Source organism: Pimephales promelas, chromosome 1 (genome assembly GCF_988280905.1).
Source record: "Pimephales promelas chromosome 1, fPimPro1.hap1.1, whole genome shotgun sequence".
Classification (NCBI taxonomy): Eukaryota; Metazoa; Chordata; class Actinopteri; order Cypriniformes; family Leuciscidae; genus Pimephales; species Pimephales promelas.
In genome coordinates, this window is record NC_142769.1 from 50,660,101 (window position 1) to 50,686,353 (window position 26,253).

General features: G+C 40.3%; 1 protein-coding gene across 1 annotated transcript in view; it reads right to left on the reverse strand.

The window, feature by feature from the left end:
- The window catches only part of LOC148998535 (basement membrane-specific heparan sulfate proteoglycan core protein-like), a 128,996-nt gene that overhangs the window by 29,269 nt on the left and 73,474 nt on the right, over nt 1-26,253 (reverse strand). The window contains exons 8-16 of the mRNA XM_089123625.1: nt 25,798-26,182; nt 22,452-22,825; nt 20,725-21,012; nt 17,405-17,659; nt 17,028-17,318; nt 12,428-12,712; nt 10,629-10,889; nt 8,596-8,847; nt 8,226-8,516 (exon numbers count right to left, since the gene is read on the reverse strand). Coding sequence (XP_088979751.1) covers nt 8,226-8,516; nt 8,596-8,847; nt 10,629-10,889; nt 12,428-12,712; nt 17,028-17,318; nt 17,405-17,659; nt 20,725-21,012; nt 22,452-22,825; nt 25,798-26,182 — 2,682 coding nt within the window. The remainder of the gene's footprint in view (nt 1-8,225; nt 8,517-8,595; nt 8,848-10,628; nt 10,890-12,427; nt 12,713-17,027; nt 17,319-17,404; nt 17,660-20,724; nt 21,013-22,451; nt 22,826-25,797; nt 26,183-26,253) is intronic.

The window sequence follows — 26,253 nt, forward strand, 5'->3', positions numbered from 1 at the left end:
ATATGTTAAAGCTACATAATTTATGTTTGTTAAAAAATCATGATATATGTTAAAGACATATCATTTATGTTTGTTAGTAGTATACTAGTATAGTAATAATTTAGTACTTTCTCCTGTTATTGTTGGTTTCCTCTTTTCTCATAATTTGGAATGAGGATAAAAAAATAAAAAAATAAAATAAAACATGGAAATAAGTTCAAACATCAGTTCAATATATACTATTTCTTGGATATTTTTAAATTCAAGAGGGCCGCCCGCGGTAATAATATGCAAATTTACAGTAAATCCATTTAAGCCCTTTCAAGCCACAAGCTTTTGAAATTTTGATGACATTAAAAAAAAAAAAAAAAAAAAAACTTTGGCGCATAAAGAGTTAAGAAAATCATCCTTGAGTCTGTAACCTTGTAAGGAATGTAAGGAACCTTTCATTTAAAAAAGCCTGACTTGGGTCTCGTTTTCAAAAACTTGCACTTTAAAACCCGTTTTTAAAAGTTTTCGTTTTCTGACATTAAAAAAGTCTTTCGTCGGGCTCGTTTATTCCCTGCAAAAATACCCCAATAGCCTTTGTTTGTATCACAAATGTACATTCCACATTAAATTACAATTGCAAGAATCACTTTGTTCTGTCAAAAAGTTTATTCCTCTGTTACGGCTTACTGACTTTGGTCTTCAGCAGATGAAACTGTGAAATACACACAAAAAACATTTTCAACATTTGGACTTGTCTTATTTTTTTGAAATTATTTTTCCACTGCAGTAACTACTTTTTTTCATGAATGACCATCGTCTGTTCAAAATATAGATCTGTATAATATATACAAGACAGGCTGTCAAGGCATTTCTGTCAGTAAGAGAATATGTGAATAAATGGGGGTGGGGGGTGGGGGGGGGGGTGGAGGGAGAGAGAGAGAGAGAGAGAGAGAGAGAGAGAGAGTGTGTGTGTGAGAAGTTTTACCTCTCGCTCTGTAACATTTGAAAAGCAGCACGACTGTCGCTAACAGATACGGAGAAGCTGCCAGAAGAAAACTGAGGATTTTGTAGACAGAAATCTGACCTGGAAAACAGAAACACAAGAACATTATTCAGCAACAAAGTTTTGTGAGTGAATATAAAAGCTTAGTGAGTAAATATAAAAGTCTCATATTATTCCACCACCATTTCCATTTTAGAGTTCTATATTAAAGATCATTTAAAAATTCATATTCTGCCGAAATGTTATTAATTTTTTTTTGTGTAAAAAAAAAAAAAAAAATTGAAGGATTTTTTCATTTCCCTGAGAGGGAACGAGATGCTGCATTTGAGACGCGGTGGGAACGCCCTGCGTGATTACGACGTGAAGCACATGTAAAATCAGTCCAATGGAAGCCCAAAACGTCATAGGCGGGTGACTTCATAGACCAGCATTACAAATATCAAGAAGGGAAACACCTGAATTAAAGCCATAGAGGCCGCCATACTCCTCGTAGAATGGGTCCGAACAGCCATAGGTGAAGGCGGTCCGGCTGCTTCATAAGCTAATGATATAGCCTCGACTATAAATTTGCTCATAGCCTGTTTAGATGCAGGGCACTCTCTCTTGAGTGACTAGAGATAATGGCTGGCTGATGAAGTTATTGGCTGGCTAGCCGGCTCAGCCAAAACCTAAATGGCTGCTGCAGCTGCCCAACTTTACCACCAAAGTGGCAGAATATCTAATTATTCAGTAGTTATTTGGCAATATCTAATTAAATATTTGCTAATTTACATATATTTCTAAAAAATAAGAAATCTGAGTATTGGATAAAGCCAGGTTAAAAATATGTTTGTCATTGTGTGTTCATATATTAGATGGGGAAAAATTACAAAGGTATTTATCATTCATTTAGGGATTTTATGGATATTTACTTTTGTTATCCTGTAAATCAGAATGATTTTCGCCATATTTTTTGGAATAAAATGTTAAATGTATATATATATATATATATATATATATATATATGAAGAGTTCAGATGCAAAAGCCTCTAAATGCCATTTGAAATTTTCTTCTTTAATGATGATTTTTATCAAACTTGTATATTTAAGTTCAGTAATTTCACTTAAATTGCAATGTTAATTACCTATTAATTGTTATTTAAGTGAAATTACTGAACTTAAATATACAAGTTTGATAAAAATCATCATTAAAGAAGAAAATTTCAAATGGCATTTAGAGGCTTTTGCATCTGAACTCTTCATATATATATATATATATATATATATATATATATATCAGGCTAGGAATAATATATTTAAAAATCCCTCTGTAAATGTCTTCATAATATAACTAGGTACTACTGAAGTGGAGATTTCTACAGATGCAAACAGACAAAGTGTAGTAAAATAAAGACCTAAATGTGTATTTCAGACTTTTTTTCACCAAAAGTCAGAAAGAAGACAAGTTTTTGACGACAAATATACAAAAATCTCAAAATTGACCAGTAAAAAAACAAACAAAACAAAACAAGTTTTAGCCTGCCATGTCTCGCCTTAATATAAACACACAATGTTATCAGTATTAGTGTGAGAGTTAAAAGTGTAGCACATTATATTTATAAGATTAAAGAGGATCTTATATTTGCATTTTTCAATGTTAATTCAGCAGTACATTGTGTTAAAGTGGATGTTGTTGTAAGGACTTTTATTATGACGAGGGTTAGGATAAACACGCAACACACACGCCTTATGTGTGCAGTTACTGAATAATAACTAAAAGTAAATTTCTTCAGTACTCTTAACAGATGTGGCTGAAGATTATAAGTGTTGAAATATGGATATTAAATGATGATTAAACAGATGTGAAGACTCACCTGATACTGTCAGTGACAGTGTAACTCCATCACTGATCTCTGAGTGCTGTTGGGTTTCAGTCAGAGTTCCTCTACATCTGTACAGACCAGCATCAGACGAATTCACAGATGTGATTATATAGATATGGTCTTGTCCTGTGCTGTGATAGATCTGGTCTGTTCTGCTGCTGTTATCTTGATCTTTATACCAGCTGTACGTCCAGACTCCTGTCTCCTGTATGACACATGTGAGAGTGACTCTGTCTCCTCTGAACACACGGACATCAGGCTTCACCTCCACTACAGGTTTGGGTCTCTCTGTGAAATGAGCAAACACACACTTCATGTTTCTTTCACTGAAAAACAAACAATCTACAAAGTAAAAGAGCTCTTACCTCTCACTGTTATCTGTATTGCATTACTGGGGTCTGTATATGAGTTTCCTCGCTCTGCTCTACACTCGTATGTTCCTCCATCAGAGACTCTCACAGAACTGATAGTTTTAGTTCCTGCATCATCACTGGATTCCCAGTTTGAGTCTTTCGTCCAGAGAAACGTCCATCCAGTTGATCTTCCCACGTCACAGCTGAGAGTAACTGTGTCTCCAGTGAACACTGAACTCTGGGGCTTTACAGTCAGAGTCGGTTTATCTGGAAGTATAAATGAGCTCAACACTAAATCACTGTTATTCATCATTTTCTTCAATAGTCTTCATTTTTTTATATATACAGTAAATGCCATTTATTTTGATTTGAGTGTTTGTCTTTTCTGCTCCCACTAGTGACAACAAATACAATTACAAAAATTTAGATTTTGGAAGAAAATTCCAGATCTTTCAAAAAGAATACTGTTAAAGTCTCTGGTAAGTTCAGGGAATATTAGTTCCCTATCAGGGAGGGAACTTCGAGCTGCGTGTAAACGCTGTGGGAACGCCCCTGCTTTGTGCGTCATGAAGCAGGTATTGAAAAGGTCCAATGGAGAGACGGAACGTCATAGGCGGGGTGACGTCATCGACCATGTAACTATAAAGCACCCCAAAAACACAAGCGCATCAGCTTCTGTGCCTTCAGAAAGCGCTATGTGTGAATCTGTCTGTGTCTGTCCTTAGTATTTGCCAGGCAGGAGTTATCACAATTTACAATTTACACCATACAAACAATTTTGTATGACTATGGCGAGCGAACAGCATTTAAGAAGTGTGTTCCTCCCTGCTCGCGGTATCTAATGGGCGGGGATACACACGTTCTTTGTGTTGTTTGTTTGGGAGTGCAGCATGCCCAGTCAGCTCTTAAGGGGGCTGACTGCGAGTATTGCAAGCGTCTGCCTTTATGGACGCTCCGCTCCTGCCGAGCGCTCTTTGAGGAGAACAGCTCCCCAGTGTTCGAGTCCCGCTTCTGCCGAGGCTGATCAGTGATGCTTATCGTGGGGATCACAAATGGATCTTTCAGCGGGGTTAGAGATGGGCTCTGCCTTATCTCTGTTAGATCCAGTGTCTCAGCCCCGGTTCGGAAGCACGCTCTGCGGTTCCAGTACTGCAATTATCTAGTTATAAAAATGAGGAGATAAAAATTGCAGTATTTATGTGGAGGACTTGCCACCTCAAACTCCCGAAAGTGAAGAGCGAGGAGGTTCTCACTCGAGCTGTATCAAAACTAAGCATTGAGTGGCCGGTGGCTAGTCAGGAGTCTGTTATTATATCTAAGATATCCAAGTAAGATGAGAGATTTCTCCCTTCCCATGTGCAACCTCTCTCTCTCTCTCTCCACGCCAATGCTTGCCGTTCTTTCATGAACTTCAGACTAAGGTGTCAAGATTATGGAAGAAGCTGGCTTCTGTTAGAATTTTTATTCCAATCATTTACAAAAAAAAAAACTAAAAAGAATAAAGACGGCACTTTACCGTGGGTAGAGGAGACGCTTGCGAGCTATCTCTCTTCCAAGGCTGCATCGTCATTTAAAGCACCGGCATTACATTCCAAGCCATTATGAAATATTTTGGCTTTAAAAAGTGAAGCCTATTCGGTGGCAGGTCAGGCTGCCCGTGTCTGTATACACAACACATTCTCATCCCAAAAAGTCATATAACTGACTTTTTGGGACGTCTTTTGACCATACGTCAATATTCGCCTTTTTAGGGCCCCCTTAAACGTCGGTAGATGGCGATCCCGGGCCGTCATACAACTAACGCTTTACCTTTAATGTCAGTTAGGTGACGGGTTAGGTTTAGGTCTGGGGTAGAGTTAGGATCCCATAACCTCATCTACCGACGTTTAAGGGGGCCCTAAAAAGGCGAATATTGACGTATGGTCAAAAGACGTCCCAAAACGTCAGTTATATGACTTTTTGGGGTGAGACTGCGCTGGTATACAAAGTCTATATTGCAAGCATACCAGGCTGATTTGCTAAAGGACGTGAGCGTGAATGAGAAGGCAGTACTAACGTGGTTCGAGGACTGCATCAGGCTGCCGATTTATGGTAAAATGAAATTTTCCAACATGAAAGAGAGAAAAAAGTCTTTCTTCTAGATGTTCCTCTCTCCCCTGTGGCGTTTTTCAGTGGCTTAGTCAATACGGTCATTGACAATTTCAGGAAAATAAATAAATAAATAAATAAATAAATAAAAGCAGGCAGCAGCTTTTAAAAGTTTTTTTTTCCATTAAAAGTTCACATCCACGGGGCTCCTGGGCGGAGCAGCGCCGGCCGTCTACGAGCTCATCGCATAGGCGCAGCAAAGCAGAGTATAGCGTCTCACGCTCCCCCTGCTTGACAGTGGGACCAGACACGGCACTCTCAGCCGAAGCTTTTGGGCAATAGAACTGATTTGAGGACAGTTCATTGGCTATTGAGGTTTCGGCTAAGAAGTCCTGTCACCATGGGGCTCAGGACACTGAGAGTGGTCCCCACCGAGGGAGAAAGGTGTTCACTTTTTTTTTACGGTGCCCGTTCTTCCTCAGTGCCCTCAGGGGCCCGTTCTATCAGTTCTACCCGTTCTATCAGCTCGCTCTGAGGAGCGGTTCAGAGCGGTTAGACCAGTTGTTCCCACTACAGGACACTGTGTCTGCAACTCAAAATATTCCAGAGGCCAGTCTCGAGAGACTGGTACCCTTAGTAGAATTTTTGGCAGAGTGGAAAAGCCTTCCAAAGTTATCTCAATGGGTCCTGCAGACTATCGAGTTTGGGTACGCGATTCAGTTCAGATCATGCCCGCCTCGGTTCAGGGGGGTTCTGCCCACAATGGTGGGCCACGGGCAGGCTCTGGTTATAGAACAAGAGGTGAAAACTCTCCTGTTGAAGGGGGCTATAGAACGAGTTCTTCCTCCCAGCAGCGAGTTAGGTTATTTCAGCCGATATTCCATCGTTCCTAAGAAGGATGGGGGGGTTGCGTCCAATTCTAGATCTGCACCTGTAAAAATTGCTCAGTAGGGAAGCTCAAGTTCAAAATGCTTACACTCGAGCAGATCCTGGCACAGATCAGGTCTGGTTTTTTCACGATAGATCTAAAGGACGCATACTTCCATATTTCCATCCTTCCACAACACAGGAAGTTCCTGAGGTTCGCATTTGGGGGCGAAGCGTACCAATATTGGGTTCTTCCGTTTGGCCAAGCACTGTCTCCCAGTACTTTCACGAAATGCATGGATGCAGCTCTGGCTCTGCTGTGACTCCAGGGCATCCGCATTTTAAAATATATCGACGATTGGTTGATTCTAGCTCAATCGGAGCATCAGGCGATTCGGCATCGAGATGTCGTGCTCGCCCATATTAGAAAGTTGGGGTTGAGGCTCAACGCCAAGAAGAGTGTGCTTTCTCCCTTACAGAGGACCACTTTTCTGGGTGTGGTTTGGGATTCGACGATGATGCAGACACGTCTGTCTCCTGCTTGTATATCTTTGATTCTCTCAGCTGTCAAACAGGCAAAGCTAGGCCAGTCACTCACTGTAAAAGAATATTAGAGAATTCTGGGTCTGATGGCAGCTGCGTCCAACGTAATCCTTAGGCCTGCTGTACATGAGACCACTGCAGTGGTGGCTCAGGGCCAAGGGGTTCTCCCTGAGGGGAAACCCGCTCCGCAAGATCAGGGTCACGTGAGGGTGTCTTCGCGCCCTGTCAATAGCCGCTTTCTGACCGGAGGGACTTTTGCAGTTCCTAGAACCTCACACTCCTATAACCCTTTTTTTCTCGTGTTCCGACCGGACTAAATTGGGGATTTTTTTAGTTCCTCAGACCGTAGTTCCTATAACTCTTTCAGTACCTAGTCTAGAGCGAGGACTTTTTTAGTTCCCTTTCCCTAGGTCTACGTTGATTGGTTTAACTTATACGTCATGCCCACTACCAACACGTAACTTGTAGCGCGCTGTCTGCCATACGCTGTGTGTTTTTGCAAAACATTACAACGAGGATTAAGACAAACATAACGCATTCAACCAGCTAATTGCTAATGCTAGCTAAACTTACCCGTCGTTTTGTTTGCCTCCTGCGCTCTGCTCTTTTATCTTCTTCCATCATATTACTTAATATTACGCTGGAGCCTTCGTCTTCTGTGTTTCTCTGTAACTTACAGAACTCAAGCATCATCTTTAAATGCTGCCGTTCGTTCTCCGTTAATTAAGGTCCCGGGAAGGCAGAACAGGAACATTGCAATAATAGCCTCCTCCACGCTGGTTTGTTGTTGTTGTATGTGACCGCGCTACATCTAGTGATAAAGACCGTCGCCGCGCTTGCGTTACCCCTCCTACCAGTTCCTATGGCCACTTGGCCAGTGCGAACGCAAGCAGCAAAACCGAGTTTGGGGAGAGTAGTTCTTAGAACTGTTTAGAAGTGGACAGTTCCTATAACTAAGTTCCTGTAACTACTTGGTCAGGAAAAAGGCTTATGTGGAAAGAACCTTGGTTCATCCTTAGGCATTGTCGTGGTGTAACACTAACGACGGAACCCTCTCTCACAGGCTGGGGGGCGATCATGAGTGGTCGCTCGACCCAGGGTCTATGGGAGGACCATCATCAAAACACATGGAAAAATGTGTTATCTGGGAAAACACTCTGGTCTTGGTCTCAGTTTGTGGTTTTGACTACAATACTAATAATCTGTAAATCACGTCATTCTTTCTGACTTCAACACAAAACTCATCTATACTCAATCGCTCATGTTCTTTTCTATCGTCATGATAAATCTGAATCTCCTGTAACCATAGTGACAGTGACTTAAGTAAACATCAAAGATGGAGAAACCCTGGAAAGTCACAATTTACATGATTTTATAATAAACATCCAGAAAACACGCAACACACACAAGATGTGCAGTTACTGAATAATGACTAAAAGTGAATTTCTTCAGTCCTCTTAACAGATGTGGCTGAAGATTATAAGTGTTGAAATATGGATATTAAATAATGATGAAACAGACGTGAATATGAACACTCACCTGATACTGTCAGTGTAACTCCATCACTGATCTCTGAGTGCTGTTGGGTTTCAGTCTGAGTTCCTCTACATCTGTACAGACCAGCATGAGACGAATCCACAGTTGTGATTATATAGATCTGGTCTTGTCCTGCGCTGTGATAGATCTGGTCTGTTCTTCTGCTGTTATCTTGATCTTTATACCAGCTGTACGTCCAGACTCCTGTCTCCTGTATGTCACATGTGAGAGTGACTCTCTCTCCTCTGAACACACGGACATCAGGCTTCACCTTCACTACAGGTTTGGGTCTCTCTGTGAAATGAGCAAACACACACTTCATGTTTCTTTCACTGAAAAAAAAAAAAAATCTACAAAGTAAAAGAGCTCTTACCTCTCACTGTTATCTGTATTGCATTACTGAAGTCTGTATTGTAGTTTCCTCGCTCTGCTCTACACCAGTATGTTCCTCCATCAGAGACTCTCACAGAACTGATAGTTTTAGTTCCTGCATCTCTGGATTCCCGCATTGAGTTTTTCCTCCAGAGAAACGTCCATCCAGTTGATCTTCCCACATCACAGCTGAGAGTAACTGTGTCTCCAGTGAACACTGAACTCTGGGGCTTTACAGTCAGAGTCGGTTTATCTGGAAGTATAAATGAGCTCAACACTAAATCACTGTTATTCGTCATTTTCTTCAATAGTCTCCAGTTTATATATATATATATATATATATATATATATATATATATATATATTCTATACAGTAAATCTCATTTATTTTGATTTGAGTGTTTGTCTTTTCTGCTCCCACTAGTGACAACAAATACTTTTACAAAAATATAGATTTTTCTATATTTTTATATTTCTATTTTAGAAGAAAATTCCAGATCTTTCAAAGAATACTGTTAAAGTCTCTGGTAAGTTTAGGGAATATTAGTTATAGTTTATAGTTATATAGGTTATGTGACAGACCCGGGTATGTTTATGGATAAAAGCGGATAACCTCAACTTTTTAATATTAAAAATAAAATGTGATAATATCATTATACAACAAATGCTGAAGCAAAAATGCCATATTATATTTGCAAGCACAGACTGTTTTTAGTTCAGTCAAACATTTTACTTTATTTTATTGGAAACATCAAAAACAATATAATTCTTGTTCGCAGTAATATTCTCCTCAATAGTTTAATCACTAAAAAAAAAAGTGATTCAAGTTTTTAAATGATTTAAATAATACTAATTGCTCAACCGGCCAGTGGGCGGCGCTGCTTCTCAGTGTGTGTTTTCATGGATCTGCGTCTCATTTCGAAGCTGCGTCCTCTTGACGTCACATTTATCGCCACATACGTCATAAAGAATGTCTTATTTCAGGACAGTCACCATTGTAAAACTGAGCGTTATTGCTAGTGAAGTGTAAATTGTTGTAGTTTCCTCATGGGAATGTAATGGTCAGTTTACTGAGATGAAGAGTCTCGTTACGTTTGCGGCAGATAAATGATTCCTCCGGAGGATTGAGCCTTCGACATGAGACACAGCCGGAGACGGATTTGGGGATTTGTTGAGATTGCGAATGTGTGTGTGTTGTTCACCATGAGCTCTGAGTGACTGAACTTACTCACAGCGGCGTTTCGCCCGTCATTACACGAGTGAGAAAGATTTAGAGTTCAGGGTTTATGGGACGGTCGGTAAGTTAAACCTGCTTTCTGGAACAGTCTGTCACTTTACTGTTACTGGTTATAGATGTTAAATATTAGCAAAAAGGACTAAGCAATTACAATTCTTTATGATGATAAATAAAAGAAAAAGAGATCAGAAGTTAAGTGGTAATTTGTATTTTGAACGCTTAAGTTAATCGAGACTCAGACTTATTTCTAGTAAAACACTTCTAAAAGAAATATATATATATATATATATATATCACAAACATGAGGCTGAAATAATCAGCCAAATATTGTAGCTGTTGGAGCTTCAATGTGCTCATGATGCATTCCTAATGACGTTTAACTCATTTGAACATTTTCATCATCTGCGAAAAAACTCTGGTCTTGGTCTCAGTTTGTGGTTTTGACTACAATACTAATAATCTATAAATCACATCTATAAATGACTTCAACACAAAACTCATCTATACTCAATCGCTCATGTTCTTTTCTATCGTCATGATAAACCTGAATATCTCCTGTAACCATAGTGACAGTGACTTAAGTAAACATCAAAGATGGAGAAACCCTGGAAAGTCACAATTTACATGATTTTATAATAAACATCCAGAAAACACGCAACACACACAAGATGTGCAGTTACTGAATAATGACTAAAAGTGAATTTCTTCAGTCCTCTTAACAGATGTGGCTGAAGATTATAAGTGTTGAAATATGGATATTAAATATTGATTAAACAGATGTGAATATGAAGACTCACCTGATACAGTCAGTGTAACTCCATCACTGAAGTCTGTGTGTGAGTCTGATCTCTGTCCTCTACAACTGTATTCACCACTGCGAAACTCATCAGCTGTGAAACTGTAATCTGCTGTTGTTGTTGTATATGGATAGACAGTGTTTCCATCTTTAAACCAGCTGTATCTTTGAATGTCTTCTCCTCCCTGTATGTCACATGTGAGAGTGACTGTCTCTCCTATGAACACACGCTGATCTGGCTTCACCGTCACTACAGGTTTCACTGGAAAACATAGAAGAAAATATTAAAAAGCATAGCAGTATCAAGATCACTGTCATGAACTCAAAACTTCCTCTGGAAAAAAAAAAACACAAATTAAATATCTAGTTTTAGTTTTATTGTAAATTGTAAGGATTACATCAAAAATATATGTATTGGTAAAAACTAAATGAAAGTGAAATACAGTATGTGTCCAGTCTGCATATCTTTATTGTATCTGTAAAACCGCATTTTTCCATCTTAAAAGTATATCTATATTACGCCATATGCTCTCATTGACAAAATAATATCTGCGAGGATTTTCAGTCAGGATTTAGACCACATCATAGTACCGGTCCGAGACAGCTCTCATTATCATCCGATCGCGGTTGTATCTCTCTATTAGTGTTACTCGATTTTAGTGCTGCATTTGACACAATTGACCACAACATTCTTTTAATTAGTCTAGAAAACTATGTTGGCATTAGTGGAATTGCATTAGCATGGTTTAAATCATATCTGTCTGACACTTGATGGCTACACAGTTAAGTCTTCGTCGTCGGTTAGGAACCTGAGTGTGCTCTTTGATACCAATCTCTCATTTGAAAATCACGTCTAGCATTTGTAAAACTGCATTTTTCCATCTTAAAAATATATCTATTCAATCAATCAATCAATCAATCAATCAATCAATCAATCACACACTTAATAAACAAACTTCAGATAATCCAAAACGCAACAGCTCGAGTTCTTACCAGAACCAGGAAGTTTGACCATATTAGCCCGGTTCTGTCAACCCTGCATTGGCTCACTATTAAACATTGTATCAATTTTAAAATATTGCTGATTACTTATAAAGCACTGAATGGTTTATCTCCAGTACTTGAGCGAGCTCTTAACGCATTATAGTCCTTCACGTCTATTGCGTTCTCGAAATTCCGGCCAGTTGATAATACCTAGAATATCGAAATCGACTGCAGGCAGGAGATCCTTTTCCTATTTAGCACCAAAACTCTGGAACAATCTTCCTAACATTGTCCAGGAAGCAGACACACTCTGTCAGTTCAAATCTAGACTAAAACACATCTCTTTGGCCTAGCATACACGTAACACACTATAGACCTAAATTCAAATTAGGCTGCATAGTTTAGATCAGCCAGAACCGGGGACACGTCCCGTAAATCCTGATGTACTTGGTACATCATAAGGAGGATGGCGTACTATGCTAATATTAGTCCTTCTGTTTATCCCGATGGACTATCTATGGTGGACCTGCGCCTGGACCCATCCCAACTCATCCTGAAGTGCCGGCCTCATCGACACGACAGCCATCGGCACTGATCCTCAACAACTCGTCTCCAAACCCCAAATAGCTAGAAGAAATATAAAATACAAGCCAAACCAAAGCTCGGGTCTTAGGATTTTCAGACCTTTGCACCTCTACAGTTTCACTCTGGACTGAAACTGTATTTATCAGCAGTGTAATTGAGATTAAAATTCTCTTGATTATATGTGTGATCATGATCGTAGAGAGTTTATGAGGTCAATGATGTTGAACTCACCCTTCACAGAGAGAGAAACAGCAGAGCTTGATGTTGATGAGTTTGGTCTTCCATCTCTCTGTCCTTTACACCAGTACTGACCCTGATCAGACTCAGTAGCTCTTCTGATAGTGACAGTGTCTCTGTTTACAGTGTAACGACCAGACGTCTGTAACTTTACACTGTCTTTATACCACTCATATCTCCAGTCACTGTGATAAGGTTTTATCACACACTTCAGTTTGACTGATTCTCCAGTGAATACAGGACCGGCTGGTGTCACAGTCACTGTAGATGTGGGTAAACCTGAGAAAAAACAAAGAACAAACTGACTTAAGAAAACAAATTATTACTGCGTTCCCCAATCGCGTCAATCGATGCAGTGTCCCGTTCCCTGTTCTCAGGGAACATAGGTTACAGTCGTAAACCTGAGATGTTTTCTAATGTGTTTTGAGGCTTCAGCTCCGTCATGTAAGCTCGTCTTGATCGGCCCAAAGGCGGTTTCCGTTAACGGGTGAAGGTCTCTGCACGCTATTGTCTTTCCGCGTGGCAAAGTAATTTAATTCCATTTAAGCTTTTATATGACTCCATTTTATATCTTTATTATCATGACTTCAAATTAAAGTTAGATTTCCAATTGGTGATTGGTCAATTTTATAATAGTTTAACAACACATTTGATTTTTATATTTAACTCTTTACTTATATCGTTCATATTAGAAAGCTATGTCACTTATAGGTGGCAGTATTGCATCCACTGACATCTATAAAATAAGAAGAAGACGCAGCGTGCGCAACCACTCGTTGGCTGAGCGAGAGCGTGAAACACCCGAAAGTAAGCTCGCCAGTATGGGAGTTCTTCAGCTTCAAAGAAAACAGCACATTAAAGGGGGTCGCACAACAGACGAGAAGCGCAGCGCCATGTCTTTAAAATTTTACACACACCAACGGCACATACGGTGTCTGTCCGCGGCGCCCAGCAATGGCTCGGATTTTCAGGTGAGATTCGCAATTCATTCAGTTAACGGATGCACTCTGATTGAGGTAAAGTTTTCAGACAACAGACTTAGTGTAGTGCAGTGTTAAATACATATATGGTGTAATTCCATATTTATCCACTGGAGGGCAACCTTGTGTTACTGTATATATTTGGGTTACAGTGAAGCAGTGAGGGAGTGTTACTTCCACATGCTAGTGGGCAGCACACGCAGCTAGTGTTTGTAATAAACAAACAGTTTGGAAATATATCCTTATGTGTCGGTAGCTTATTAAATGCACTACACGACAAAGATAAAGGAACACTACATGATGTCAGAAGACAGTCGTTTTACGAACTCATGGACCTGCATTAGATAGCACTGAGACACAACGTAAAAGCCGGCGCATCGTGACTGAAAGTGAGTCTCCTGAGTGTAAATTGAATATGGACCAGTTCAGATTGCCACCCCCATTAGTCCTGTCTGGAAATACAGGCAAAAATTGGAGGAGATGGATACAGCGGTTCAACATTTACATGACAGCTTCAGGATCAGATTCAAAGGTTGAGAAGGTAAAAATTGCCATTCTACTGCATGCATTAGGAGAGGAGGCCTTAGAAGTGTACAATTCACTGTCTGTTGAGGCTGCAACAATGCAAGATATTGTAACTGCACTTGAGAATTATTGCCTGCCGAGAAAGAATGTTGTATTTGAGAGGCACCATTGCTGATGCGTTGTCAAGTGCCGTTGCTGAAGGTCAGCTCACAAGTACAGACGACCTCAGTGATGAAAGAGTTGTATATGCACTTGAAGCAACACAAGCTCTCAGTGACGACACGCTGCAGCAGCTTACTGACGCTACTGCAAGAGACAGTACTCTCCAGCTTCTGATGAAGATGCAAAAGACAGGATGGCCAAAGCATTGAAAACAACTTGATCTTAAAATTCAACAGTACTGGCCGGTTAGACACACTGTGGCTGTGCAGGATGGTATATTGATGGTATCTGACAGGATTCTGATTCCTGAGACAATGAGATCAGAGATGCTCAAGAAACTCCATATCGCACATCAAGGTATGCAACGCACAAAAGGTCATGCCAGAAAGTTCATGTATTGGCCTGGTATGACCAGACATATTGAACAGATGGTCGAAACATGTACAACCTGACAACAGTTTCAGCCTAGGAACCAGAAAGAGCCACTCATCTCTCATGAAGTACCAGAGCTCCCCTGGATAAAAGTTGCTGCTGACATCTTCGAAATCAGAGCTCAATCGTTTCTTCTGATTGTTGATTATATGTCAAAGTTTCCTGAGGTGTTGAATATTAAAGACAAGACCGCATCCACAGTCATTGCAAAGATGAAAGCAGTGTATGCCAGGCACGGCATCCCTAAAGAGCAAGTGTGTGACCATGTACCATTTGCAAGCTATGAAATGAAGAAATTCGCAGCTGAGTGGGGCATCAAACTGACACACTCAAGTCCGGCTTACCCTCAGTCAAATGGGTTGGCAGAGAGAACTATTAAAACTGTCCTGAGAAAAGCAGAACAATCAGGGACGGATCATCACCTTGCTTTGCTGTCGATAAGGAATACTCCGGTCACTGGCATGCCTTATTCACCAGCGCAAGTTTTGATGGGAAGAGTACTGAGGAGCACCTTACCAGCATCCAGTGAAGTCCTGTGACCAACCACTCCCAAAGGTGTTCATCAGGCACTCCAAACCCAGCAAAAGAAGCAAGCGTATTACTACAATATGGGGGCAAAAACCCTGCCAGAACTGCATGCAGGTAATACTGTACACATTGAAACTGACAAAGGGTGGCAGCCGGGTCTCATTGTTTCCAAACGAGATGAGCCGAGTTCGTACAACGTTGTTAACGCAGCAGGACGACAGTTTCGTCGCAACAGGCGCCACCTAAGGAAAACAATTCACAAGCACACAGAAATATTGGAACCTGCAGATGAGCCTACTGACGGTGCACATTATGAGCCTAACGACAGTGCACACGCTACCATTTCAGTGGAACATGAAGTGGGAGATAGGTCTGCACAGGGCGTACTGGTTCATTCCTTACGTAATACCAGTACTACAATTACCAGGAGTGTGGTCGGATTGTGAAAGTTCCTGTAAGGTTTCAGGACTACTGTATGAACTCACTATAAGTTTGCCTTGTGCTTATTCAACTTTAAGAACTATATTTAGTGTTTTGTGTCTTATGTGTTGCTAGAATTGTTTTCCTATAAGAAAAAAGGGAATGTAGTGCAGTGTTAAATACATCTATGGTGTAATTCCATATTTACTCAACTGGAGGGCAACCTTGTGTTATATATTTGGGTTACCGTGAAGCAGTGAGTGAGTGTTACTTCCACATGCTAATGGGCAGCACACACTGCTAGTGTTTGTAATAATGACAAGGTTCTCTGTGATCCTGGAGCGGGAGAGGCAGTGCAAGGCCAGTATCAGCCATTCAGTTCATCAGAGAAGGGGAGAAACCACCAGCCCCCAAGAGGAGGGAAAAGAGCCTCTTGCAAGTAGCACAGTCCTGGGAGATGAGGGTGGACCTGGGAAGGAAACTAGTCTTCCCCCAGGTTGTGCAGACATCACTGAGGCCGGACATGGTCTTATGGTCCGAGGAGGGTAGGAAGATAATCTTGATCGAACTGACGGTCCCTTGGGAAGACGGGTGCGAGGAGGCCTATGAGCGGAAAGCCACTAAGTATCAGGACCTCGTTGAGCAGTGCAGGGCCAAAGGGTGGCAGACCTGGCTATTCCCGGTGGAGGTCGGGTGTAGGGGCTTCCCTGCTCAGTCTGTGTGGAAGACACTCACAGCTCTGGGTATAGCAGGAAGGGAGAGAAAGAGCAGCAGAAAGAGCGTCTTGCTGGCTCTGGAATAGAAGGAAGGAGTTGAGCTGGGGGCCAGGAGGAGGTGGGCAGTGACTGGCCACCACTGTCGACCCGCCAACTGGAGGGTTTTGTGGTTCAGGGTCGAAACACCTGGTGAAGGTTGGATGCAACCTTCACCGGGTGGCCGTGCAACCTGGCCGAAAGCTACAGTCATGCACTACAGTCAGTGACTGAGTAGATAGCATCTGTAAAGATGTATCCAATAATAATAAACAAACAGTTTGGAAATATATCCTTATGTGTCGGTAGCTCATTAAATGCACTGCACGACGAAGACAAAGGAACACTACACTTAGCAACAATTGCATTTAATTGTACCCATCTCCGTGACCATCATCCTGCGGATTCCATCCCACCAGCTTCCATCTCTAAACCAGCTGTATCTCCACTGAATGTTTCACAGTCAGATCTGGTGACAGTTTTAATTCAGTATTTTAGTCTGAAAATCTGCTGACACACTTGGGCTATGAGAACAGATACACTGAGGCTCTGTAAGTTACTGTAACACCATTTCTATCCTGATCTCGGTCTGACTGAGGACAGATGATCAAGTCTCAAGGCTTGTTTGCTACACTGACGGTTTCATTCATCTCAGATAATCTGAAGAGCAGAAGCTCATGGATGAACTGAACATGTCTGGAGGATAAAGATCATGAAGAAAAATAAATAAATCTGAGCTAACTTTCTGCATACAATGTCTTCAGGTTAAAGTGATGAAATGATGAACACACTCACCTGATACTGTCAGTGTAACTCCATCACTGATCTCTGAGTACTGTGGGGTTTCAGTCTGAGTTCCTCTACATCTGTACAGACCAGCATGAGACGAATCCACAGATGTGATTATATAGATCTGGTCTTGTCCTGCGCTGTGATAGATCTGGTCTGTTCTTCTGCTGTTATCTTGATCTTTATACCAGCTGTACGTCCAGACTCCTGTCTCCTGTATGTCACATGTGAGAGTGACTCTCTCTCCTCTGAACACATGGACATCAGGCTTCACCTTCACTACAGGTTTGGGTCTCTCTGTGAAATGAGCAAACACACACTTCATGTTTCTTTCACTAAAAAAATAAATAAAAAATAAATCTACAAAGTAAAAGAGCTCTTACCTCTCACTGTTATCTGTATTGCATTACTGTACTGTGTATAGTAGTATCCTCGATCTGCTCTACACTCGTATGTTCCTCCATCAGAGACTCTCACAGAACTGATAGTTTTAGTTCTTGTATAATCACCGGATTCCCAGTGTGAGTCTTTCCTCCAGTGAAACGTCCATCCAGTTGATCTTCCCACGTCACAGCTGAGAGTAACTGTGTCTCCAGTGAACACTGAACTCTGGGGCTTTACAGTCAGAGTCGGTTTATCTGGAAGTGAACAGTGATGCAGTGTTGAGCTCTTTTATACAGTTATTGCTCATATTTCACTAGTCTTCTGTTTTTATCATTATTTTTTAAACAGTAAACTATATAATTTATATTGATTTAAAGGGGCTTTTGTCGTTTTTGCTTCCAGTGACACCAAACTGAAAATTCCAGCACTTACAAAGAATGTTAAATACAATCGCAGGTAAGTTCAGGGAATATTAAACTACTTTTATTTTTTATTATTATTTATTTTAAATATTTTTTTTAATTTTTAGAATGAGGAGTTGATGTCATTTTACAGTGCCCCTCCCCTTTCCGCCATGTTGGTAGGATTCCCACGGCAAATTTGCTGTGCCTTAACGAACATATGCAAAAGTGAACATATGCTTTTTTATTTCATTGAAATAAATGTTTGAAACAACTTGATATGGCTTAACAATATTTATTGAGAACTGAAATATATAGGCTATTTGGACAACATAAGTTTCATGGACAACATAAGTAATGTGCATAAGTTATTAGTGCAAAAGAACAAATATATTGATGCTGCTTCTCCAAATACAGCTGTTTTGCACTTTGTGTGAGTTTGTTCCTGTAAGGTCCCTTTTCTTTCGCCTTATCTTTTAGCATTGCTTTACTTTCTTCCTTTTTTTCTCGTATTCTTAGATCCGTCTCTGTCCTGCCAAAATAATAAATGCGCGAAAATTTAAGAGCTCTGGAATGTTTAGTCGCGTCTATGGGTTCTAAAGGCGTTGCCCCTGGTAACCGATAGCGTCTCCTACCATCATGGCCGACCGGCTCAGACCCCGCCCAAATCGGCACGTGACTCCTAATTCTCAATAGCTACCCTGCAGTACACCACTGGTTGCAATAATAACAAATCATTTGTATTACATAAAAATAGCTAAATGAGTGTATAGCCTACATCTTTTTAAAAAACTGTTCCTGGTAAGTGTTCGCATTTATGAGGAAAAAACAAAGTGACAGACGTGACAGTTCTCCGTTACAGATGCGAGCGCTCTGAAGCGCACTTTAAGACTGCTTTAAAATTTTCACAGACCTCAAAGAGAAAAGCGCAACGCCTTCTTTAAAGTGAATTTCGTATTGTATTAATTTATATAACAGGAAGTAAAAGCAGACAATTATAGATAATCAGCAAGAACTGGAGCGCGTCTCATACTGTATAGAGCGCGTCTTCATATGAAACTTAGCGTATTACTCCACAGGCCTGAAACATAAGCGACTTAAAATTGCATTTTTCATTGCAGGGCAGGGCCAGGTAACAATGCGAGACAAATCAACACACTTTAAATGAAAAATTAAATGACTGATACATTTTTTTAAAAAAAATCAAACGTAAACGGGCGGGGCCCCCTATTGGACGGGGCCCATGGGCTTGAGCCCAGTCAAACCCAATGGTAAGTCCGGCCTTTGGGCTAATGCAGGAGAAAGATTTCAAAAGAGACGCTGAAGTCCTGCTTCCTCCTCGACAGGTAAGGCAATGTTACAGTCTGGATTACAAGCTTTTTTGATTGTTTGGTTGTGTACTTTTTTATATAGACAGATGAACATTTATAGTTAAAAGTTGATGATGATATCTAATGCACGTTGCTACTTAAGAAAATATAACGAATAAAGAAGGCTTAACTACTTACAAGAATAGTTCGTGTTTTTCACAGTCAGTAATTCATACTGTAACATTCGTTTATTCGTTGTGTTGAGTTACTGTTGGTTTGAAATAACAAACCTGTTCACCCGAAGGAACACTCGACAAAGTGCTAATTCAGTCATTTACATAATGGCTACCGTAGATGCCTACACAATGTCCCTTTAATGTAAAGTTGCTAACTATGGCTGCATTCACACTGTCAGTCCAAATCCGATTATCTTTGAAACTGATTGGAATCTGATCTAAAATAATGTCCACACTGTGTATCGCAACTTTTCCGATCCGATTTGTGAGTTCCTGCAGCTCTTTGGCAATATGAACGTTGCGTTGATGGAGGGGTTTGCATTTGCAATAGATATGTTGTCTTATTTAAATTTGAAAATGTGTAGTCGGCGGGCTGGACTCCTGCGTCTCAAGTTGCAGAACTGTAGGAGGAGGAGGAGAACTGCAGAACTTATTCCGTGCTCACATTTTGCGCCTGTTTCAAAATAAATTTCAAAAATAATACTTTTCTGCTTGTCTGGCACTTTGCAACAACACAGCCTCGACTTTCAGCGTGTTCTCTATAACAACGTCTGACAGTTACATTTTACGTGGCGTGAGAAAGTCACATACCATGCGAAATCCGAATCCGGGGGGCTAGGTCCCCTGCAGATCCTGCTCTTCCCTGGTCACCCACGCTTCACCCAAAAGTTTAGGAGGTTGGTGAAGCGGAGGCAGTTTTGGGGGAGGGCCAGGCCCGCACTGGGAACCAGGACCAGGATATAGGCAAGACTCTCCATCCCTCCCCCAAGACCGCCTCCGCTTCACCACCCTCCTAAACGTTTGTGGTTTTGTTTTGATGGGCATCGGGAGCCGCCCATAGGGGAAGGGCTATATCACGGTGTGGGTTTTTGTGTCTTGTCCTTGTTCTTGTCTGTCATGTGATTCCTTGTTTGCCATTGTCTGATCATTGTTCCCATGTGTTTCTGATTAGCCACGCCCCCTTGTTATCTTGTTTAGCTTGTTTGCCTGTGTATTTATACTTCTGTTCATCAGTTCTTGTTTGTCAGTAGTTGTTGTAACCAAGTTATTTTTTATTTTTTTCAAAAAGAGATTTATGTTCATAGATAATATCTGGTTATTATATTTATTGATTCCTCCTCAAAATAGCTAGAAGAAATCTAAACTACAAGCCAAACCAAAGCTCGGGTCTTAGGATTTGCAGACCTCTGCATTCAGTTTTATTTTTTTTTATTTTTTACTTCAAATAGTTTGTACCACAAGAAAAGAGATAATTAAATAAAGAGGAGTGACAACTGTATTTATCAGCAGTGTGAATGAGAGTAAAATTCCCTTGATTATATGTGTGATCATGATCGTAGAGAGTTTATGAGGTCAATGATGTGTAACTCACCCTTCACAGAGAGAGAAACAGCAGAGCTTGATGTTGATGAGTTTGGTCTTCCATCTCTCTGTCCTTTACACCAGTACTGACCCTGATCAGATTCAGTAGCTCTTCTGATAGTGACAGTGTCTCTGTTTACAGTGTAACGATAATCTGACGTCTGTAACTTTACACTGTCTTTATACCACTCATATGTCCAGTCACTGTGATCAGAGTTTATCACACACTTCAGATTGACTGTTTCTCCAGTGAAGACAGGACCGGCTGGTGTCACAGTCACTGTAGATGTGGGTAAATCTGAGAAGAAACAAAGAACAAACTGACTTAAGAACAAATTATTACTGCGTTCCCCAATCGCGTCAATCGATGCAGTGTCCCGTTCCCTGTTCTCAGGGAACATAGGTTACAGTCGTAAACCTTAGATGTTTTCTAATGTGTTTTGAGGCTTCAGCTCCGTCATGTAAGCTCGTCTTGATCGGCCCAAAGGCGGTTTCCGTTAACGGGTGAAGGTCTCTGCGCGCTATTGTCTTTCCGCGTGGCAAAGTAATTTAATTCCATTTAAGCTTTTATATGACTCCATTTTATTATCATGACGTCAAATTAAAGTTAGATTGCCAATTGGTTATTGGTCATTTTATAATAGTTTAACGACACATTTGATTGTTATATTTAACTCTTTACTTTTTTTCATTCATAAGGGTCTGCTTCACCACCCTCCTAAACGTTTGTGGTTTTGTTTTGATGGGCATCGGGAGCCGCCCATAGAGGAAGGGCTATATCACGGTGTGGGTTTTGTGTCTTGTTCCTTGTTCTTGTCTGTCATGTGATTCCTTGTTTGCCATGTGTCTTGTTAATTGACTTTATACACAGCTGCACTACTTCCTGAACTTAAGCCAGCTCCCTTGTTTCCTGTCTGCCATTATTGGCCAAATTAATTAGTTCAGGTGTGCCTGACTTCAGTAGTCACAGCAACAATAATCAGACACACTTGAATTAATCAAGCTTGGCCAAAGGCAAAAAGGAAACAAGGGAGCTGGCTTAAATTCAGGAAGTAGTGCAGCTGTGCATAAAGTCAATTGTCTGATCATTGTTCCCATGTGTTTCTGATTAGCCACGCCCCTTTGTTATCTTGTTTAGCTTGTTTTTAGCCTGTGTATTTATACTTCTGATCATCAGTTGTTGTTTGTCAGTAGTTGTTGTAACCAAGTCCCTTCTTGCCCTTGTTGTGAGGATAGGACCATAGATCCCAGGTTGAGTTTTAAACATTATTTGTTACCTATAACAAATAATTGTGTCCGATTTGTCTCAGTCATTACACTACAGACCGAGTGTCTACATATGTGGACATCATTTTATTATTATTTATTTATTTTTATTTTTATTATTATTTTATTTTTTATTTTTTTCAAAAAGAGATTTATGTTCAGAGATAATATCTGGTTACTATATTTATTGATTCCTCCAAACCCCAAATAGCGAGAAGAAATCTAAAATACAAGCCAAACCAAAGCTTGGGTCTTAGATTTTCAGACCTCTGCATTCAGTTTTATTGTTTTTTTTTTGTGTGTGTGTTTTTTTTAACTTCAAATAGTTTGTACCACAAGAACAGAGATAATTAAATAAAAAGAGGAGTGACAACTGTATTTATCAGCAGTGTGAATGAGAGTAAAATTCTCTTGATTATATGTGTGATCATGATCGTAGAGAGTTTATGAGGACAATGATGTGTAACTCACCCTTCACAGAGAGAGAAACAGCAGAGCTTGATGTTGATGAGTTTGGTCTTCCATCTCTCTGTCCTTCACACCAGTACTGACCCTGATCAGACTCAGTAGCTCCTCTGATAGTGACAGTGTCTCTGTTTACAGTGTAACGATAATCTGACGTCTGTAACTTTACACTGTCTTTATACCACTCATATCTCCAGTCACTGTGATCAGAGTTTATCTCACACTTCAGATTGACTGATTCTCCAGTGAAGACAGGACTGTCCGGTGTCACAGTCACTGTAGATGTGGGTAAATCTGAGAAAAAACAAAGAACAAACTGACTTAAGAACAAATTATTACTGCGTTCCCCAATCGCGTCAATCGATGCAGTGTCCCGTTCCCTGTTCTCAGGGAACATAGGTTACAGTCGTAAACCTGAGATGTTTTCTAATGTGTTTTGAGGCTTCAGCTCCGTCATGTAAGCTCGTCTTGATCGGCCCAAAGGCGGTTTCCGTTAACGTTGAAGTCTCTGCACGCTATTGTCTTTCTGTTTGGCAAAGTAATTTAATTCCATTTAAGCTTTTATGACTCCATTTTATTATCATGACCTCAAATTTAAGTTAAATTGCCAATGGGCTCTATGCACGGAGGTATTTCCGGTGAAGGATTAAGGATGCTCGATAACTTCCGCCGATCGTTGAGTCCAATGCAAGACCGAGAATTTATATTGGATTTTATACTCCATGGTTAAGAAGCGTTAGTCACAAAAACAGACAAAACAGACACCCCTCGTTGTGTTTCTGCTTCTTTTTTTAAATTATATTAAATATACATAACTATTAGGGCTGGGCATTGACACAAATTTCACAATTGATTAGATTTCGATTCACAAGCTTGCAATTCGATTCGATTCAATATTGATTATTTTGGATTTCAGTTTACAATACATGGCAAATTTTCTCAAGGAAATCAAATCTCTTAACTAATGCTGTAAACTATGGGAGTTTAGTTGTAGCCTACTAGGCTTCATTAGCCTAATATGAAGGTAATACTTAACTGTTTTGTAGCTATACAAACACTTAAATTTGATTATATGAAATATAAACATTTAAATGGTGGCTGTCATAAAAAACTTGCCAAATTTATTCAAATATGCATTAAATATTGAAGAACATTAAGATTATAATGCATATGTAATATGGTGTATATATTTAGCAAAATGCTCCTCTCTAGAGTTATTTTTTCTAGCTGACTAACAAGTTTATGTGGGTTTTCTGAGGTAAATATGACGATACATGACATTGATTACAAGCTGTTTAACTGACGTCTTTCCTCGGTTGAAACGCTGATTGAGCGAATCAATGTGACATGATACGGATTTCGAAAAGCTGTACTCTATCTTTTAACACACTTTCAGATGCTCATTCATGTTTATTTCGCGCTGTGACCGGTATTATTAACCCGGAAGAGAGATCAGCGCTGCTGCTTCTCTTGAACTGCGCCAGAGCGATCTCATGCCACAGCACCAAAACTCTATTCATGTTTTTGAATTTCTAAAGAAAAATGGACGTAATTTGAAAATTTGAGACTTTGTTTCATATCAATAGTAATAAAGGACAAAGATTATTGCGATTTTTTTTTGGATGCGCGCAGCCGCGATACAATGTCCCATTCATTCAAATGAAACAGGATGACTAATCGATTCTTGAGATTCAAGAATCGATATTGGTTCGTAAAAATGAGAATCGATTAACATCAAGAAATCAAAATTTATTACCCAGCCCTAATAACTATATATAAAATTACATCTAAACGAATGAAAGTTTCGTTTCAAAGACGGGAGGACAGTAAATTTTAAAGACTGCCATAATCCCGTTTTCCTCCGCTTTAATCTCCCCAACCGGAAACTGAAGAGCATCCTTGCGTCAAATGCGGAACTTATGCGTGCATATAGCCTATTGGTTATTGGTCATCTTATAATAGTTTAACAACACATTTCATTGTTATATTTAACTCTTTACTTTTTTTTCATTCATAAGGGTCCGCTTCACCACCCTCCTAAACGTTAGTGGTTTTGTTTTGATGGGCATCGGGAGCTGCCCATAGGGGAAGGGGAGCCCGTTCTCATCCCAAAGCGCCATATAGGACGCTTTTGCAAAAGCGTAAATATCCAACGCACATGGCACCCTTTAACGTGAAATGAGACGCAGATATGTTTGGGCAGAAGGCGCCCCCTAGTGGTCTAACCCTTACCCTACACCATACCTAAACTTAACCATTAACCAAAGCGTCTCATTAGACGTTAAAGGGTGCCATGTGCGTTGGATATTTACGCTTTTGCAAAAACGTCCTATATGGCGCTTTGGGATGAGAACGCGTTGGGAAGGGCTATATCACGGTGTGGGTTTTGTGTCTTGTTCCTTGTTCTTGTCTGTCATGTGATTCCCTGTTTGCCATGTGTCTTGTTAATTGTCTGGTCATTGTTCCCATGTGTTTCTGATTAGCCACGCCCCCTTGTTATCTTGTTTAGCTTGTTTGCCTGTGTATTTATACTTCTGTTCATCAGTTGTTGTTTGTCGGTAGTTGTTGCAGTGTTGTAGTACTCTGGTCTTGGTCTTGTCATGGACTCGTGTGCATTTGGACTCGGAATTGACTCGTACTCGAACATTTTTTTTAGGACTCGGACTTATTCCCGAGTCCACTCGAGTTCAATTCAAAATATTTTTCATGATTATTAATGTATGTTAATAAAATATTTCTTTAAATTGATTGACAGGCCCAGTGATTGGTGATTTTCTAGTGCGCAACTGTGCATGACAAATTGCAATAAAATTACTTTTAACACCACCTACTATGTGGCCTTTTTACCCTAAACTGATCATATTTTTTAAACTCTAAGTAAATTCAGTAAAAAAAGAAAAGGATTTCTCCAATTAAATAAAAGTAAATTAGGTAATCAACCCTCACTGGTCTCGGTCTCGACTCGGACTCGACCGTCTCTGGTCTCGGACTCGACTCGGACTCGACTCTCTATGGTCTCGGCTCGGACTCGAGTGAGGTGGTCTCGACTACAACACTGAGTTGTTGTAACCAATTTTTTTTTTTTTTCAAAAAGAGATTTATGTTCAAAGATAATATCTGGTTACTATATTTATCTATTCCTCCAAACCCCAAATAGCTAGAAGAAATCTAAAATACAAGCCAAACCAAAGCTTGGGTTTTAGGATTTTCAGACCTCTGCATTTGTAACGGAGGCCAGCAAGTAGTTGCTGTGCAAGTAAACCTCACTCCTCAGATCTCAATATGCGCTCTGGCGACAGACGCAAGAGGCTGCAGTCTTTAGCCTCCTTGTTAGAGCGTCTGACTCTCCTGCCAGAGATCCGGGTTCAAGTCGAGTAGTACAAATAAAGTAATTTGCGCCGGGTGCAAGATAGAGCCCAGAGAGTTTTTGAGGACAATGATGTTGAACTCACCCTTCACAGAGAGAGAAACAGCAGAGCTTGATGTTGATGAGTTTGGTCTTCCATCTCTCTGTCCTTTACACCCGTACTGACCCTGATCAGACTCAGTAGCTCCTCTGATAGTGACAGTGTCTCTGTTTACAGTGTAACGATCATACGTCTGTAACTTTACACTGTCTTTATACCACTCATATCTCCAGTCACTGTGATCAGAGTTTATCACACACTTCAGATTGACTGTTTCTCCAGTGAAGACAGGACTGTCTGGTGTCACAGTCACTGTAGATGTGGGTAAACCTGAGAAAAAACAAAGAACAAACTGACTTAAGAACAAATTATTACTGCGTTCCCCAATCGCGTCAATCGAT